General features: G+C 36.7%; 1 protein-coding gene across 1 annotated transcript in view; it reads left to right on the top strand.

Annotated features, from left to right (window-relative positions):
- The window catches only part of CPB (Subunits of heterodimeric actin filament capping protein Capz superfamily), a 75176-nt gene that overhangs the window by 12837 nt on the left and 45400 nt on the right, over positions 1-16939 (top strand). The window contains exons 2-6 of the mRNA XM_089787997.1: positions 13964-14034; positions 14361-14474; positions 14613-14698; positions 14815-14888; positions 15025-15144. Of these exons, the coding sequence (XP_089644123.1) occupies positions 13964-14034; positions 14361-14474; positions 14613-14698; positions 14815-14888; positions 15025-15144 (465 nt within the window). The remainder of the gene's footprint in view (positions 1-13963; positions 14035-14360; positions 14475-14612; positions 14699-14814; positions 14889-15024; positions 15145-16939) is intronic.

Here is a 16939-nt window from a genome sequence, read left to right as displayed (position 1 = left end):
AAAACTAGACTCAACTCCAAGTTTGCGAACGAGATCCAAACTAGGCAAATATTGGTATCTGATAGCTAAAGTATACTTCCTTACATGAACGAAATACTCTACGGATCCAACAACCTTTTTTAGTTCGCTTCTTTCGGTTTATTTGATGCCTCGCTAACAGATAAAACAATGAATGCGTCGTTCTGGAAAGTGGCACCACAACAGGCAGTGGCTCGATTTTTTTTATTTTTATCATGAATTGTAATGTTATTTGTCTGCTGCTGTTACTCGGTGCAGACTATTTGACTAATCGATGTTGCTTAAAATACCCCACTCTTGAATGCTGGGCCAACCAAACTTGTGGCGATACTATCATGCCCAAATGATTGCCGTATAATCTATAGAAATGTTTTGGATTAGCGAATCAAGACTCCTATTTAAAATTGTCATTTATTCATCATTTCGTTCAATGACAATAGCACAAAAGTTCTTTAATAATTCGTAACAGCAGCTGAATATGTCTAAAATATTTTAACTCATGTTAGAGATGTTACTTTTCTTCCTGTAACTTTAGCCTTCAGCCTTTGTTATTCCTTAACCCAATCATACACAACAATCTGCCACTCAGCGAACGATTGCGAAAAACTCCTGCAATGATATAATCCTTATTTGATAAGTTTGAACCGAGTCGTCTGATATTGCCATCAAAATTTGGAAAGGCACTTGAACAAACAATGTTCCATTTGAAAGGCCAAGTTCTTCCACCAACTATGCTTGGCAAGTGTGTGAACACTTAATGAATACTCTCTATATTATTTTACAGCTCCAATGTTCACACAACCATACACTCTTCGTGTAACTACTTTCAGCTGCTACGCACTACTCCATCCCGCCACAACTTTATGAGATACAAATGGCCGTTTCATTAACTTGTTGGTTCAGTTCACATACCACTCAATTTTTGGGCAACATTTGGCATCTCTACAAATGCAACTATTAGCAATTCATGGTTCCTTCCCAACTCAATGCTAGATTGTTAACGACACCAAACAACTTCTTTCCAAGGTGATAGCTGAATCCTGCACTCTAATAACAATGATGAGATGCCCTTGCGGAGTCCAACTGTGCTGTGTTTGCTGTTCTAGCGTTTGCTCTCAGACACCTTATATAGTGAATTCGATGCCGTTAGTCACTATGGCCTGTTGAACTGGACTACAACTATATCCTTCGCAATTTTCAAGGACTTTCACCACATGTATATAGACTGGTTGAATGGTTTACGAATGTGAGGGTGTCACCTTCATTGCCATGTTGCAGATGCCCAAATTCCTATCATAACATTAACGTTCCTGCAAATCTCCAGACTTTGCGTGCTAGTTTTGATGTTTCTCCTGCTTGTTAATACTTGAGTGGATTTGTTCATACACAACTTCCTCTATCAGAGATGACTAAATTGTCGTCCATTACTGTCGTTATAATGTACTTAGCTACTATGGTGTGGTACTAGAAAAAACGTTGACAGTGTATAACTAAAAACCAAAGGGAATGTTACTCACGCTTTGTGATTCACTTCTGCAATAATATGAATGGCCTCCCTGCCTGTCATCCAAGCCCAAGTCAAACTATTGGTGTCTTGTGCATTCTAGCACTCTATTGTTCAGTTTAACTCCAACTTCCCATTAATCATCCAAATCTCTAGAATTGAACTTAGTTTCGTAGTGTATATCAGAAAATGGGAGCTTACTCATGCCTTTCTTTCGTATAAAGTGAATAGTAGAGGACGCAGGGACTCCTTTTACCTTTGTTCTTCTAACTGGGTTCTACAATCTGTAAACTTTTCGACCATAGTCTCATGGCAGGGACTTATTTGACGTTTTCATTTCATTTCCCTTGACCACAAAGATTTATAATCTCAGAGTTTAAAAAGGTTGCACTTTACAAAAAATGGGCTCTAGAATAAATTACACCTTGATATATCAATAATCCATTACTCTATTTGGATATTTGCAACTAAGCTCTGATTCAAAACTCTGAATATACCCACTAGGATGGCAGGTTCAATAGCCTGATACCACTGAAATATCCCTAACTAGATATTTACTTGATTTCCCTTTTAATCAAAATATTCATGACTGAATATTGCAGATATAATGCGAACACAATCGAAACAATAGAAATCCCAACAAATGTTTAACCAGCTTCTTCTTGAATGTAATATTCAAAACTCAAACATAGGCAAATGTAATATGATAGAACAATGAAACCAAAAGATTTTCCACAAGATAAAGACCCGTTCTTTCCAAAGTAACATTCAAGATTCAAGCATATAACAATGCGTTACAAAACAGAAATATAGAAAACCAACACCTCTTATAATTCCTTAAAATATGTTATTGCATTAGACAACAGCAATACAATAACCAACACCAACAAACCCAATCTTAATACAGTTTAACAGTCAGATTGGAATACTAGAATAAGAACCTATAAGCGCATATGAAACACTTGAATTGATGTCTCCCTGGACAATGGGTTTGCGTCCACTATTTGCTAGCACGAGAGGCTACATCCTCATACTAGCTGAAAGCTGAAGCTTTCCGATTACTCTCTCAAGAGAGAACTGAAATCTGAATAATAAATTCAAGCATGCCTAGGAATGAGCCTCTTTCCCTTTTTACTACACAAACTAAGACTCTTTGATTCTCCTTTGGCTCTCATCCTATTCCCTTGTGACTCTTCAACTTCCCTTTGGCATTTCGTCTTATTCCTCCTTGACCTTTTGCCCTCTTTATAACATTAAATTGACCTTTTAATAGTTTGAGTCTCCACTCTCATAGTCATTATATATAATAAGACTTCAATATTTCTAATTTCCCAGAAAGGGGACATTAGAGAGGCCTACATCTGACTGACCTCACAAAAATATTCACAAAGCAGATTGTGGAAGCACTGAGGGACTGTTCTGTTCGATCAAGAAGAGGATTGGAGGGCAACACATATACTGACACTTGTGATGGGAGAATGACCTGTAACTTCATCAATTGGGGTTGGTAGATTAGTTTAGGCTGAAAGTTGAGGAATTTATAAGGTTTGAGGTAGTAGTGGCAGATTGCTAACATTGGCCTATAAGCAGGTCATTTGCCAACTATAGGAGATATCATATGTGCATGACATCATTTATTATTTTCATGTCATTATGCTAGGTGGAGATCACATGGTTTTGGGCATTAAGTGACTGCATTTGCTTGTTGAATTCTGACATAACTAATGAATGTGTGGGCTAAGGACAAGAAAATACTGTTAAGGGTGTTATAGGTGTGTCAGCTTGATAGTTTTGAGAATACTGGACATAGAGGCTCTTGGGATGGGCCCCGTTTGGTTGGATTACATGTGTACTGTGAAAAGGGATACTGTGAGGCACCAATTCAGTGGAGAATGGATATCATCTAGATATTTGAGTATTGTTAGACTAAAGGATCCTATGCTAGAGGACATACTTTTAGGACTAACACTAGATACATGTTTCCAACATACAACTGAGATGGAGGCAAGGATAAGACTTGTTATCATATGTCTCTATCAATATCCTCATGCCTACAAGGATGAGATAGAGAAGATTTATCTAGGAGCTGACACATTAGGCCCAATATGAGTCCCTTAACATCTTTGGTGCTTCTTGTGAAGGAGGAGGACACCACAATGAGGATCTCCATTGATTACCGAGTCTTCAATGCGAAACCTACTAAGAGCCAATATTAAATAGCCTGTATTGACAAGTTGATTGATAAGTGACTTGGAGCAGCTTACACCACAAAAATTAACTTGCAGTTTGGGTAGCATCAGATTGAGTTTAGCCCAAGGACAAATATAAGACTGCTTTGAGTTCTTGTAATAACCCTTTCTAATGTGACCTTGGAGTATAAATATTTAATAAGATCATAAAAGTAGTTAATTTAATTATTTAAATTGGGAAAAGAAGAGTTGGCATTGAAATATTTTTTTAGCTCAGCTCTTTCATTTGTGCCATTCACTTGGAAATGATATTATGGAAGCTGAAGATTAATTACATTTATATCTCTCTGCGAATCTTTTTTTTATTTCTATGGCGTGAGTCAATTCCCCTAATCTGCCATAATCCCACCTTGGTGTTTGTAAAGCATATATTTCTTTGAGCACTTGATAGAAGGTACAAGTCTACAAGAAAAATATACATATTCTTGGTACAAATTGCTTGTGGTCTGGGCGTGAGTTTTTATTGGTGATAGGTCTGTGTTATGGTTGCCAATTCTTGCTTCTGTGTGGGATCTTGATATTGCCTCCAGTTTTTGTGCATGGCAGTGATTGAGTGTGATGTTTGCGTTGAAGCTCTGAATATCTCTGTAAAGGCCTCATCCCTTGCTCCAGATATGTTCACTTGTCTTGTTTTAGAGGATATTATTCAGCTGTGCTGTGCCTTTCTAGAACATTGCATTTTCAAATACAGATTGATAGTTGGAAAATCTGAGCACACAATGAATCATTTTCAGATGGGCATTTGCAAAGAAATGCTAGCAATTATAGTCCGTTATTCCTTTTTGACTAGTGAATGTAGGGAGATATTTGTCCCATTTGCTCAAAATAATCATCTTTCTATCAGCAAAGGGTTGCTATATTATTCCGTGTATTGCTTTGGTCATTTCTTGCTATTGGCATCACTAGAAATGTACCAAAACATCATGCAAATTTGGAACTCTTTTCGTTGCCAAAAACTCTAACATTAACATTCACAGTGTTCAACAAACTGTTCGATGAAATGATTTAGCAGTGTAGGTAGGAAGTTTGGTTGTAATCCTTCTGGGATATTACATTCCTTGGATGTAGCTTCAGGATGGACATAGTATTAAATTACTCTGCATTTGTAAGTCGTCAATATTATTGCTATGAATATTTTCAGCTTTTATTATAATCTGGTTCAGAAACACTGTTGCAATACTTTTGCTGCAAGTAGATAAGAATCTTTTCAATTATTTCAGTAAACTACATATAGCATGCAAACTGTTTCACCAAATTACACAATAAGTAGAAAAGGAAAAAAGAACAAGAATTTGCTACAAACAAGGGTGCTTTTGGTAAATAATCGAATGAATTAAATGAATGATAAAGCAATCATTTAGGAATACAAAGACAATGTTTCTACAAAGAAACAATAGTAAATTAGAAACCATCTAATATTTACAAAGTTACAATATTGACTGTCAAATAATAAATAATAAAAGTATTATGATAGATATTATTCTAATATCCTCTCATAATGATCAACCTATCAACTACACCAAGTTGCCCCCTAAATTTTGTCTGAGTTCAAAGACTTGGTGAGAATATTTGCCGTCTGATCTGCTGTCGGAATATACAGCAATTGAACAGATCCATCTTCACCTAGCTGCTGAATAAAATGATATGAAGATCAACATGCTTGGTTCCCTTGTGGAAGACTGAATTCTTGATCAGTTTGAGCAATCCCTTGATTGTCATAGTAAAGGGGAGAAGGATTTGCTTGAGACATCTTCATGCCTGAAAACATCCTTTGAAGCCAAACTGCACCACAAGCTGTCTTAACTATTCCTCAATACTCAACTTCTGTCAAGGAAAGAGGCACTGCCTGCTGCTTCATGCTAGTCCATGTGACTGCACTAGATCCCAAATTGAAAACATACCCAGATGTTGATCTTTTGTCATTAATGGAACATGCCTAGTTCAAGTCTGTAAAACCAATAAGTCTAGGATCATGACTTTTTCTGTACAGAAGAACAATATCAGAAGTGCCCTCCACATAACATAGCACACGCTGTGCTGCTACCCAATGATTAGCCTTCAAGGCTGTCATGAAGCGTGAAATGTAGCTCACTGACAAACTGCGATTAGGCCTAGTAGCAATACGATAGATGAGACTGCCTACCAATTGCTTGAATGCTGATTCATTCACCACAGGCAAATCTGATTTGGCTGTCAAATTCAACCCTTTCTCCATAGGTGTGCATATAGGTTTGCAATTTTGTATCAAAAAATTGTCTTGCTGATTGCGAGCATATTTATATGCAGATAAGAAGATACTACCTTGAGTCTCCCAAACTTCAACACTTAAGCATTAGTGCAAAAGTCCCAAGTTTATCATGTCATACAAACTGTGTTTGATCTGATTGATCAAATGTGCTGAACTACCAATGATAATAAGGGGTCATCAATATAGACAAGAAGAAGAAGAATATCACCACCAATGTTTTTGACATACAGATTAGAATCAGATGGACTGTTTTAAAAGCCATTATTTGTAAGGTACTTGTTAATTTTGATGAACCAAGCTTGAGGAGCCTGTTTCAAGCCATAGAGTGCTTTCACCACTCACACCACTGATGTTCTTTTCTAGCAACCATGAAACTATAAATGTTTTAGACTAGGAATGAAATAAGCTGGACAACATCAGGAAAGAAAAAATAAGACAATATTTATCCTGGGGGAACCCTCCAACTTGAGGGGAAAAACTCAACCACCCCCAAAATTTTATTCTTTATTTGAATAATCACAAACTCTTAATACAAAGCCCCAAGCTTGACCAGAAAATGACTTATTCTCTGAGATTTTTAACACTTGACAATCACACATTGAATCCTTATTACAGTCACTGATTCAATGCACATCAAAATTCACATACAATAGTTATAGAGAATAAATGGTAAATGTCTGCAGAGGAAATAAGTATCACATGCATACTCTGAAGAAGTCATTGCAGATGAGGACAAACATGTCTCCTACAATTACAACTTAAATAGAAACCAAGAGGCTGTGTCATCTAGACTTCTTCTTGCAACTCACCATTGACGAAGGATCTGTTAACATCCATTTGATGGACTTTCCAACCAAACTGCCAAGGCAAGGATGAGTTGTATGGTACTCATTTTGGTTGAAAGAGCAAAAGTGTCCTCATAGTCAATGCCTTTCTTTCTGTGAGACCACGTAGCACAAGACAAGCTTTGTACTTGTCAATGGTTCCATTAACTTTGTACTCAACTTTATACACCCATTTGGAGCTAATGGGTTTCTTGTCCGAAGGAAGATAAGAAAGGACCCAAGTGTTCATTCTTTATAAGACTATGATGTTCAACTTCAATAGCTTCTTCCCACTCAAGAATCCCTTTAGCCTCATGTTTGAAGCTAAAAAATAGTATGAATGTTGGCCGTTAGAGAAAAGTTGACTATATTTTGCTACTTTTTCCTGTTTTTGGAAGATCTACCCTCGATGAGCTCATTAGGATGGAAATCACTGATGGTTTTAGCCCACCATTTAGACTGAAGGTACAAGAGCCAACAACAGATGCAAGGTTTGATAAGAGGAACATCATCCAGAGGAAATTCAGGTAGTGCATCATCAAATTTAGAGTTTGCATCATCCCTCCCATCAAGTGAGCCAAATGGAAGACAAACACCCAAATCAACAGTCTTCAAAGTCTGATCCGTAGAAATCTGTATAGACAAGGAAAACTGAAAAAGTTTTTGTTCTTCATCAAAGACAACATCATGACTAAAGATAATGTGATCAATGTCTACATCAATCAACTGATAAGCCTTATGGATGTCACTGTACCTTGTGAACTTAAGTTTATGACTTTTGGAATCCATCTTTGAGCATTTGGCATTTGGAATCCACCCATGCTATAGAGCCAAAGACTTTCAAATGAGTGATTCTAGGTTTGTGACCAATCTAGGCTTCCTCTGGAGTCTTCCCCTTAATAGCTTGTGTGGGAGACCAATTAAGGAGATAGATTGTAGTGAATACTGCTTTTGCCCAAATTTTCTTAGGAACACTCTTGCGTTCCATCATTGACCTAGCCATTTTAGTTATAGTGCAGTTTCAACATTCAACAATGCCGTTTTTTTGGGGAGTGTAAGGTGTGGTTAACATACATTTGATGTCGTGTGCATTACAAAAGTTGGAGAAAGCATCAGGACCAAACTCCTTCCCATTAGTTGGCCTAAGATTGACTATGGGACAACATGACTCTTTTTCTACTAAGACCTTAAACTTTTGAAATGTAGTAAACACATTTGGTTTCTGTCTAAGAAAGTACAATCACATTTTATGACTGAAATTATCTACAAAAAGAAAGAAATATGTGGCACTAGTAACATAAGATGTATTCATTAGACCACATACCTCAGTGTGCCACGAGTCAACATGCTTGAATGCTCTTGTGCTGCTTCCTAGCCTGACAAGCTCCATAAACTCAGTGATGCTGAGTTTAAATCTCAGATAAGTCAAGAACTAGATCCTCCTAAACAAGATGAGAAAGTCAATGTTTAGGTGGCCATACCGCTGATGCTAAAGATTGTTGATAGAAGATGATTTGGCTGCAAAAGGCATGCTCAAGACAATCACTTGAATACAAAAGTCTGTATAGACCATGATCCTCTATGCTAACAACCACATTAATGTAACTTGCACAATCAACAATCGAACACTTGTGTGAATTGAATACCATATCAAGCTGAGGAGAATGCAACATAATTTGGTTCATTGAGAGTAGATTTAGTTCCATACCAGGAATGTAGTATACATTGAAGAATACGAGATTCCTCTTACTGGACTGATCTGCATGTTGCCCTTGTCAACAATAGGGTACTCTTATCTTCCAAAAATGATTGAATCGGTAAAAGGTGAGAAGTCTCTAAACCAATCACGTTGATGCGTGAAATATCAAGAAGCATCGGAGTCTGTGTACTTTGCAGAATACTTCACATCATCTGCATGGTATTTCACCATGAAAACATAAAATATGGATTCTTTCTACTTTGAGTGCTCTGTGATATTGGCCTTACGTTCAGACCCTCCTTGCTTACGCTGTTTAGAAGCAAGCCGATTTCAATAGTCCTTTATCAAGTGACCAAATTAGTGGCAGTAGTTACACTGAACTTTCTTCTTCTTCAAGCTATCCTAAGGCTGACTAGTGCCTTTTTGCTGAGCTGATTGAGATTTGCCTTTATCCCTGTGAAAGGATTTGGCTGCAAAGGTTTGTTGTGAGGTGAACCTACACTACTACCAAACTTCTGTTTCCAATGACCCTTCTGCATAATTTTGGCACACAAGTGTGAAAATTTAAAGTCAACATTTGTGGTAGTAATGTTGAACATTTTGATGAAGTGCTTATAGGATATAGGTAGACTCTTTAGGGTTATTACTACAATGAGCTCTTCCTCCATTTTTCGACCAATGGTCTAGCTGATCTCAAATGTTCTTAAACTTTGCCAAATGCTCTCACAAGGACATACGCTCAGCCATCATTATAGAAAATAGCTAGTTCTTCAGGAAGAACACACAACTCTTATCTAATGTCACATGGAGATCCTTCAAAATAGTCCAGATCTCTACAGTTATCTTGTCGGATGACACTTGTGGCAGGTGATCATCAGTAATTGGAGGCTTGATAAGCATGATCACTTGTTGGTTGCCCTTTTCAATCATAATCCAGCACTGGTAGGGCAAGTTTGTTTACCCAAAACAAGTTCATCGAGGCAACAATATTTGAAGATAGGCATCATCCACTGCTTATATGTGTTGTAATTTGTGCCATTGAATCGCTGACTGACATCCAACATTATTTTGGTCAAAGAAGCCATCTGCATGATCTTTGGGTCACAAAAAATAAGGAATGCTGAAGAGGCATTAAACTAGATTGTGAAACTCCAGGCACAGATCGCAATGCAAAAACAAAGACTGATTTAAGTATCAACTTCAAAAAATGTATGACTGACATGAATCCTGGTGTTTAGAGCCATAAAGTTTTGACAAAGACCCATAAATCTTTGAGAAGACCCACAAAACATATAGGTTAAATTTTAATCCGCCCAAAAATTCAGAGGGTTTTTCAAAAATCCTAGCCGATTGATGAAAAAGGTTTGCAAACACTGGAAAATGGTAGAATTAGCAAATAGAAGGTTGCAGGGTTACAGACAGCCCTAGATGATCAAAAAATTACATTGAAAAAATCCACTACAAATCTCAAAAGCCATGAAATGTAGATGAGCTGTGGCAATTTTTTTTCTCCAAAAAAGATGCAAAATAAGTTTGCATCATCAGAAAATGATCATGAATAATGATTGTGCGAACTAGACTCAAAAAATGACTTTACAAGAGCGGAAAAATTCCATTTGCAACAAAAAGACAATCAAGAAGATGGTTGCGAGAGCCAAGGAACACATAGAGTGAATTGTTTGTTGCAGAAAAACAAGTCAGACAAGGTTCCATAAGAAGAACCAGCCAGATATATGGTTGTGTGAACAACACATAAATTGGGATTTTTGGCTCATGAATCTCCAAAGAAGCAGCCACAAACACAAGAAAAATGAGCCACTAATACTTAATGCAAGCAGAAAATCTGATGATTTGCAGGTCAAAGAACCTACTTGAAAACCCTACTCACAATTTTTTAAGAGAAAAATCTATCTGCCTTGGAAAAAAAGAAAATGATTTTTTTTTTCACAAACTGAAAAAAAAATCATTCAAAATTTCTTAGGAAAACAAATTTCGTATTTTATCTCTGATACCATATTTTGGTAATTAATTGAATGAATTAAATGAATAATCAAACGATCATTTATATGAGTACAAAAATGGTGTTTCTATAAAGAATCAATTATAATTTAGAAACTATCTAATTTTTACACAAGTTACAATACTGACCATTGAATAATAAATAATAAAGATATTATGAAAGATATTATCTAAAGCATCTTATTGTTCCAGGTTCCAACTTCTTGGTGATGCTATTTGGGCTCACCAATGTGCCAAAAGTTGTGGAGTATACATTTCTAAAGATGTAGTTACTTGTAGTGGGAGAATATATTAAGCATAATAGGTAGATTTTGAGTCTTGACAAGTTTATGTGATCAGCACTAGCGTGCATTGCATGGAGAGGCAATTTGAGGTGGGGACATGGTTTGCCTTGGATTGCACTCCTAATTCTACGATCCCTACATAGTAGTTCAATGTAAAGGTGGCTTGTGAGTTGGAGCTTCCACCTAAGAGCTGGATCCACAACATTTTCATTTATCATTTATCATTTGACATTTATTAAAGAAAGCAATGAGATGGTAGCTAAACCTCTTTAGGTGAGCTTCCACCTCTTGATGATAAGGAAAGTATTATTGTGGGAGTAGATACTTGAGACTAGGGAAAAACAACTTGAGATTAGGGAAAGACAATTGAGGAACTGCACATGGACAAAATTCATGGTGAAATTGGAAGGCTTGGCTGATGACGATGCCACTCGGGAGTCAATTGACATCTTCGATCATCCAGCCCTGTCTTGCTTCGGTGCAGTGAACGATCTCCTCCAATATCTGATCTGATTCATATATATATTCTTGAGTTTATTTGCAAGGGTTTTGTTTGAGTATTCAATGCCAAGTGAGCATTTGGGTTTTTAACCATGAAACATATGCAAGAAAAAAAAGCGTCTGATTCCAAATGCAAATATATGAAGTACTGATACAAAAGTTTGGAGTTCTGATATATTTATAACAACAATTTAAACCCTATATTTTTCTATTCCAAATAACAAGTGGTGCATACCAGGAAATCAATGCTCAACTACCTAATGAATTTTATTGATGAAACTGAGGAGTCACAAGAATAGGGGCATCAAACATGCTAAGGTGGTGCCAAATGCTGTTTTTTTGATAACATATAATTATTGAAAATGAATAATGGAAGAAACAGTGAAAATGCTAAACCCTATGCTTGGCCTACAGGCAAGGCTGTCAACCTCAGACTGACAATCCTCAATGGGCATACGAAAACTGATCCACAAATTATTCCTGATTTCTGATGAATTTGAATCTGCTGTTGATGACCACTGATAATGAATTTTTCACAAATTCATAATGTCAAATGCAGATGGTACGGCATGTAGGAAGAGTGGTATGGCTGCAAAGTGAGTGGTATGGTTGGCTTAGGAAGTTGTATCCCTTCAAAATCTGCTCTTAAATTGTTTCATATCTGCTGCAATCAACTTAGAGAGGAAATATTGCAGAAATTACATCAAACAATGCTCAATTGATCTCCAGGCGACGTTCTTGTTTATCATATAATTTGATCTGAATTCACTGAACCCTAGAAACCTTATTACTTTAAGAAAACCTGTGAAATTTTCTTGTAAATCCTCTACTGTAGCACAAATGGAAATCCTGTATAGGTTTCCCTGAATGATGAACTGGGTTTTCATCCAATTCACAATTCTCTAAGGGTTTTTGTCCTTAGAAAATACCCGGCAAGAGCCACTCTGTGAAAGAATTCTGAAACTGATCTCATAATAATGAAATGATGCCTCCTCATGTTACTTTATTCACTTCAAACCCTAATTGGCCCTTTTAGGGTTTCCATTTTATGTAATTAAGTTTTATTTATTCATGTGATAATACAGCTCAATGCCCCACTTTTTAAAACAACTCTATCTCCCTAGGTCATGGGGTACTTTTATTACTTTAATAATTTATTGCATAGTGACATTATTAATCACTTTATTTTATTTTATAAAATATAAAAGTCAATACATAGTTAATGTTTATTCAAACCCTATCACTTGGCTGTCCCAAACTGAAAATAAATGATGTGTGTGCCATCGTGGTGATGTCTAAATAGAGTAGGTGAACTGACGTTCCCCTCCTAAAAATTAGAAACTCCCTAAAAATAGGAATCCTGCTAACAAATAGGAGACAGCCTCAAACTCTCTGAAATGGCTCGTAAAGCTTCTTGCTAAGCTCTACAACCCTTTTTTGGGTCCCCTAATGATTCTGTTGACCTACGAGAATCCCTGAGTATAGGGCAACTTCTGTTGTAGTCTGAACTGCCTAAGGAAGGGACATTACATGCGAGCAAATTTGGGGAATGGGGACTTGTAATGTACCTCATTTGACATTACTGGAATGTGATGTCCACTCCATGAATCCACTCCACAAATCCATAGCATCAATTGGCTGGCAGCATAATGATAGCAGATAGATAGGTAGTGGTTAGTTCAATGAGGAGAGAGTTAACTAATGGAATCAGGTGGTTGGGTTGGAATGGTCATTCCTTGTTGGAGCTGCCAGGTATTTAGGTCAGATCTAAACAGTTAACTGATTGGGATTGCCTTTGATCGAGGAATGGAAGAAGGGAAGCAAGGTGTATAACAGAAGGCACTTTTGAGATTAAAGTTAAAAGCTATTTTTTTCTCAGTTATGTGATATGTGTGCACTACAATCGGTGGGGATTGGAGATGGAACTATTCAAGCATGTCAATCAAACCATCTTGGGGATGGAAACCCTTAAGTATTAGATTAGGTTTTAGAGTGTATTGAGGGTCATCTGATCTGTTATAGGATTTGCATGTAGGGCATGTCTAGTAATTTGCATCAGATGAGTAAGTTTTAGTTTTCATTTGTGTTGTTTGAAGAAACTATACAAAATACAAAAATCATTTATTGCCAGAATATGTCTGGCTTTATCATTTGTGCATTTAGTTGAGTTTCTTACAATTTCTGTATGTAGTTTTTTTCGACATTGCATTGCACTGGATGGCCATATGTTTTATCTTTGATTTACTTTCTCGTAGTTTTAAGGATGTTTCAAAATGTAATACGCCACTAAGTTGTATTTGAAATATTTTAATTTTACCTGTTTGTGTTTCTATATTTTAAGTTTGCAATTTGACACTAATCTTATTATAGTACATACTACAGACAAAGTGCTTTGTGACTGCATACAAATTTACCACATAAAATCTGGAATGATAGCTTGTGGTAGTCCTCAAAGTGCAGAAGGAATTACTTTATTCAATTGCTAGAAGTATCTCACATGTATTAATTTTGTTTTTGGATTATCTGAAGAATAAATATATATTACATTTTTTTGTGTAAAATTTAAATATCATGAAAACAAATAAATCATCTGACCCATAATCTGGCATATGAGCAGGTGGAAATTGATGTAGACTCAGGGAAGGAATTTTTATTATGCGATTACAATCGGGATGGTGATTCCTACAGGTGCTTTGTAGCAAAAATAGTTTCTTCCACAGTGCTTGCAGGCTGTGTATATAATAAACAACTACTGTTCTTGATATTGCTTATCTCACAAATATCAAATACTATTGAGAAGCAATTGTATGAATTTTTTTTTCTTGGTAAGATAAAGTATTGTCAAAAAGTATGGGTCTTAATTTGGTAGTGAGAAGTTGTAAACAATAGGATGGAATATGATTACATATTGAATATTTATGTTATTGCAACAATGCACATCTGCCTAATTCACCAACTTACAACAGAGACTTGCTTAACAATAATATGACTGTCGTGATGTCTCTGCTTTATAGATCACCTTGGTCAAACAAATACCACCCACCATTGGAAGATGGGGCACAGCCATCATCTGAATTGCGAAAGCTGGAAATGGAAGCAAATGACATTTTCGCCATTTATCGTGACCAGTGAGGTCCTTTACTTCCCTTGTCTTTGACAATGCTTTTGTTGTTTGCTATCTAGCTAGTAGGGGGTCCAATAAACTTACCAATATTATAAGTTGCTGAGAAAGTAATAGCAATTTTTTAATCTGGTAATGTGGATAGGTATTATGAAGGTGGATTCTCTTCTGTTTACATGTGGGAACCAGATGACGGAGATGGATTTGCAGCATGCTTTTTGATAAAGAAGGGTGCGTTGTATCACTACTTGTGCTCGGCAAAGAATAAAATAGTCGAAATCTGATTTTTTTTGTCCATTCCTTTTCAAATCTGAACTAAAAATTGGTTTTGGGAATCGCAAATGAAGATGGTTCACAGGCAGGACAAGGTCGAAGAGGTTTCTTACAGAAAGGTGTATGGGATGCCATCCATGTCATTGAGGTGAGCAGTTTACTTCTGGCAAAAAAAATCTGGAATTAATGCTTTTCTTATTCCGCAGATGATATATTTGAACATAAAAGCTATGTAGGTATCTGCAATTACAATTAAGCTTTTGAAACATCATGGTGTTGTTCAGGTAGGAATTCAAGATGAGGGTACAGCCCATTACTGTTTGACTAGCACTGTTATGCTCTCTATGACTACAAATGACCAATCCTCAGGCACATTCAGCTTGTCAGGATCAATCACTCGTCAGGTATTTCAATTTCTTCATGTATTCCATGTGATATTGACTAGGTAGAAAGTACTAAAAATTAAACCTCTAAATTGGAGTTTTCATGAACAACTTTGTACTCAACATGGAGAACACTATAGATTAAAGTGCAGGTGTTTGTTCATGTTATGAGACATGCAGTGCCTTTTCCAAGACATTTTCTTTTCTGATGGCTGAATGCATAAATTTATTGGGGGTCATCGCTTATTGTACAAAGTCTGAAAAACATCTAAAATATACAAAGATGCACACATAGAAGAAAAAGACACATCCCTCCAGAGAACCTGAAGAAACCTAATAAACTAAAAGCTATGATGACACCTTGACCATGGTGCCACTGCACAAAAGTCCATTGATGTTGCAACCGTCAATTTCTAAAATGACATTTGCCCTACAGAGAACCTGAAGGAACCTAATAAACTAACAGCCATAACAACTGCTTGACTGTGATCCCACAGCACAAAAGCCCATGTCGCTGCAACCGTCAATTTCTAAAATAACTCCACCAACTCCCACAAAAAGGCTAGAAAACATAAGCTACTTGCTGAAAGCAACCTCCTTCCTTCACATGTAAAGAAGCCTCCAGAGATCACTGCAAACTCTCTCGAACCAAGTCTGAGGCTGCCATTTGTAATCCCTTTGTTTACTATTTCCTCTTCTTGTGTTTTCCTAAAGGACCACAATTTTCTTTGGTCTTTTTGGATTTTGTTTGTGAGATGGTTAAAATAACTGGGTTCATAGTCTTCCTCTTCCTCTGTTAATGCTGGAACATGCATCCTGCAAACCTTGTGCCTCTGCTTAATTGGTCTTTTCCATCAATTCATTCTAAGTGCAAAGTAAAATTGAAACCTTTAACTGATCCATGTTTCCATTTGGTAAGGTGAACTTTTGAGGCTGATTGCCTGTTTCCCTTCTACGAGCAGACATTTAAGTGGGTTCTCAGTACAACCAACCAAGAAAACAATCATGATTCCTTCATTCAAAATCCACATTCAGGCTTCTAGATTTCTGTATTCATTTCTGCAGTGGAACTGTGCGATGTCCTACAGAATGACATCCTTCAATCTTGTACCCTACCTTGTAATGAATGCAGTTTCATCTAAATGGCAGCCCCTTGAAATTCACAAATTTATTCCGAAAGACCTTTGAGGATAAAATTTTAATGGAGCGAATGATAGGCTTGGTTACTAATTTGTTCTGAAAGCCAACTTGCCCATTGTCAATTTTCACAAGAATCTATACCTTTTTATCCAAACTTTTAATAAAGCAAGGGTCCCTCAGAACCAATGGGAGATTGTTCAATTGTACCCACATTGATATTTTAGTGATTGGAGCAGACACAGCCTCAAAGTGAGGTATCCATGGATTTGAAAAACCACTGACCTTTCCAAAGAAACTAGGTACACAAAAAGTGTGATCCTCCAGTTTGAAACAGAACTAGGAAAATACCATCATATGGAGAGAAAGAAAAGACTCCTCTTTTCTGTTGCAAGTGGACTTCATCCATGCAATAATCTCCTCAAAATTTTGATGCTTTCCCAGACATTAACATGAGAGACTTGCAGCCAATATCCCCTGAAATCAAATTTATACACTTCGCAGAAATATGAAGATCTGAATGGACCTCAGTATCTTCCAGGGTAAAGGGATTGAAGCCTTATCCCTGTTCCCAGAAGCATGCCAATTCTCCAAACTGGGATGAGCTTTACAATTCACTTTCTGAGAATTTGATCTCCAGATAGCTCCATCTACAGCTGAAACCCTTTCCATACACTTG

This window comes from Cupressus sempervirens, chromosome 6 (assembly GCF_028749045.1).
Source record: "Cupressus sempervirens isolate cs-2001-9-10 chromosome 6, ASM2874904v1, whole genome shotgun sequence".
Classification (NCBI taxonomy): domain Eukaryota; kingdom Viridiplantae; phylum Streptophyta; class Pinopsida; order Cupressales; family Cupressaceae; genus Cupressus; species Cupressus sempervirens.
Note: the sequence above shows the minus strand (reverse complement) of the source record. Positions and strands in the feature narration are given on the sequence as shown.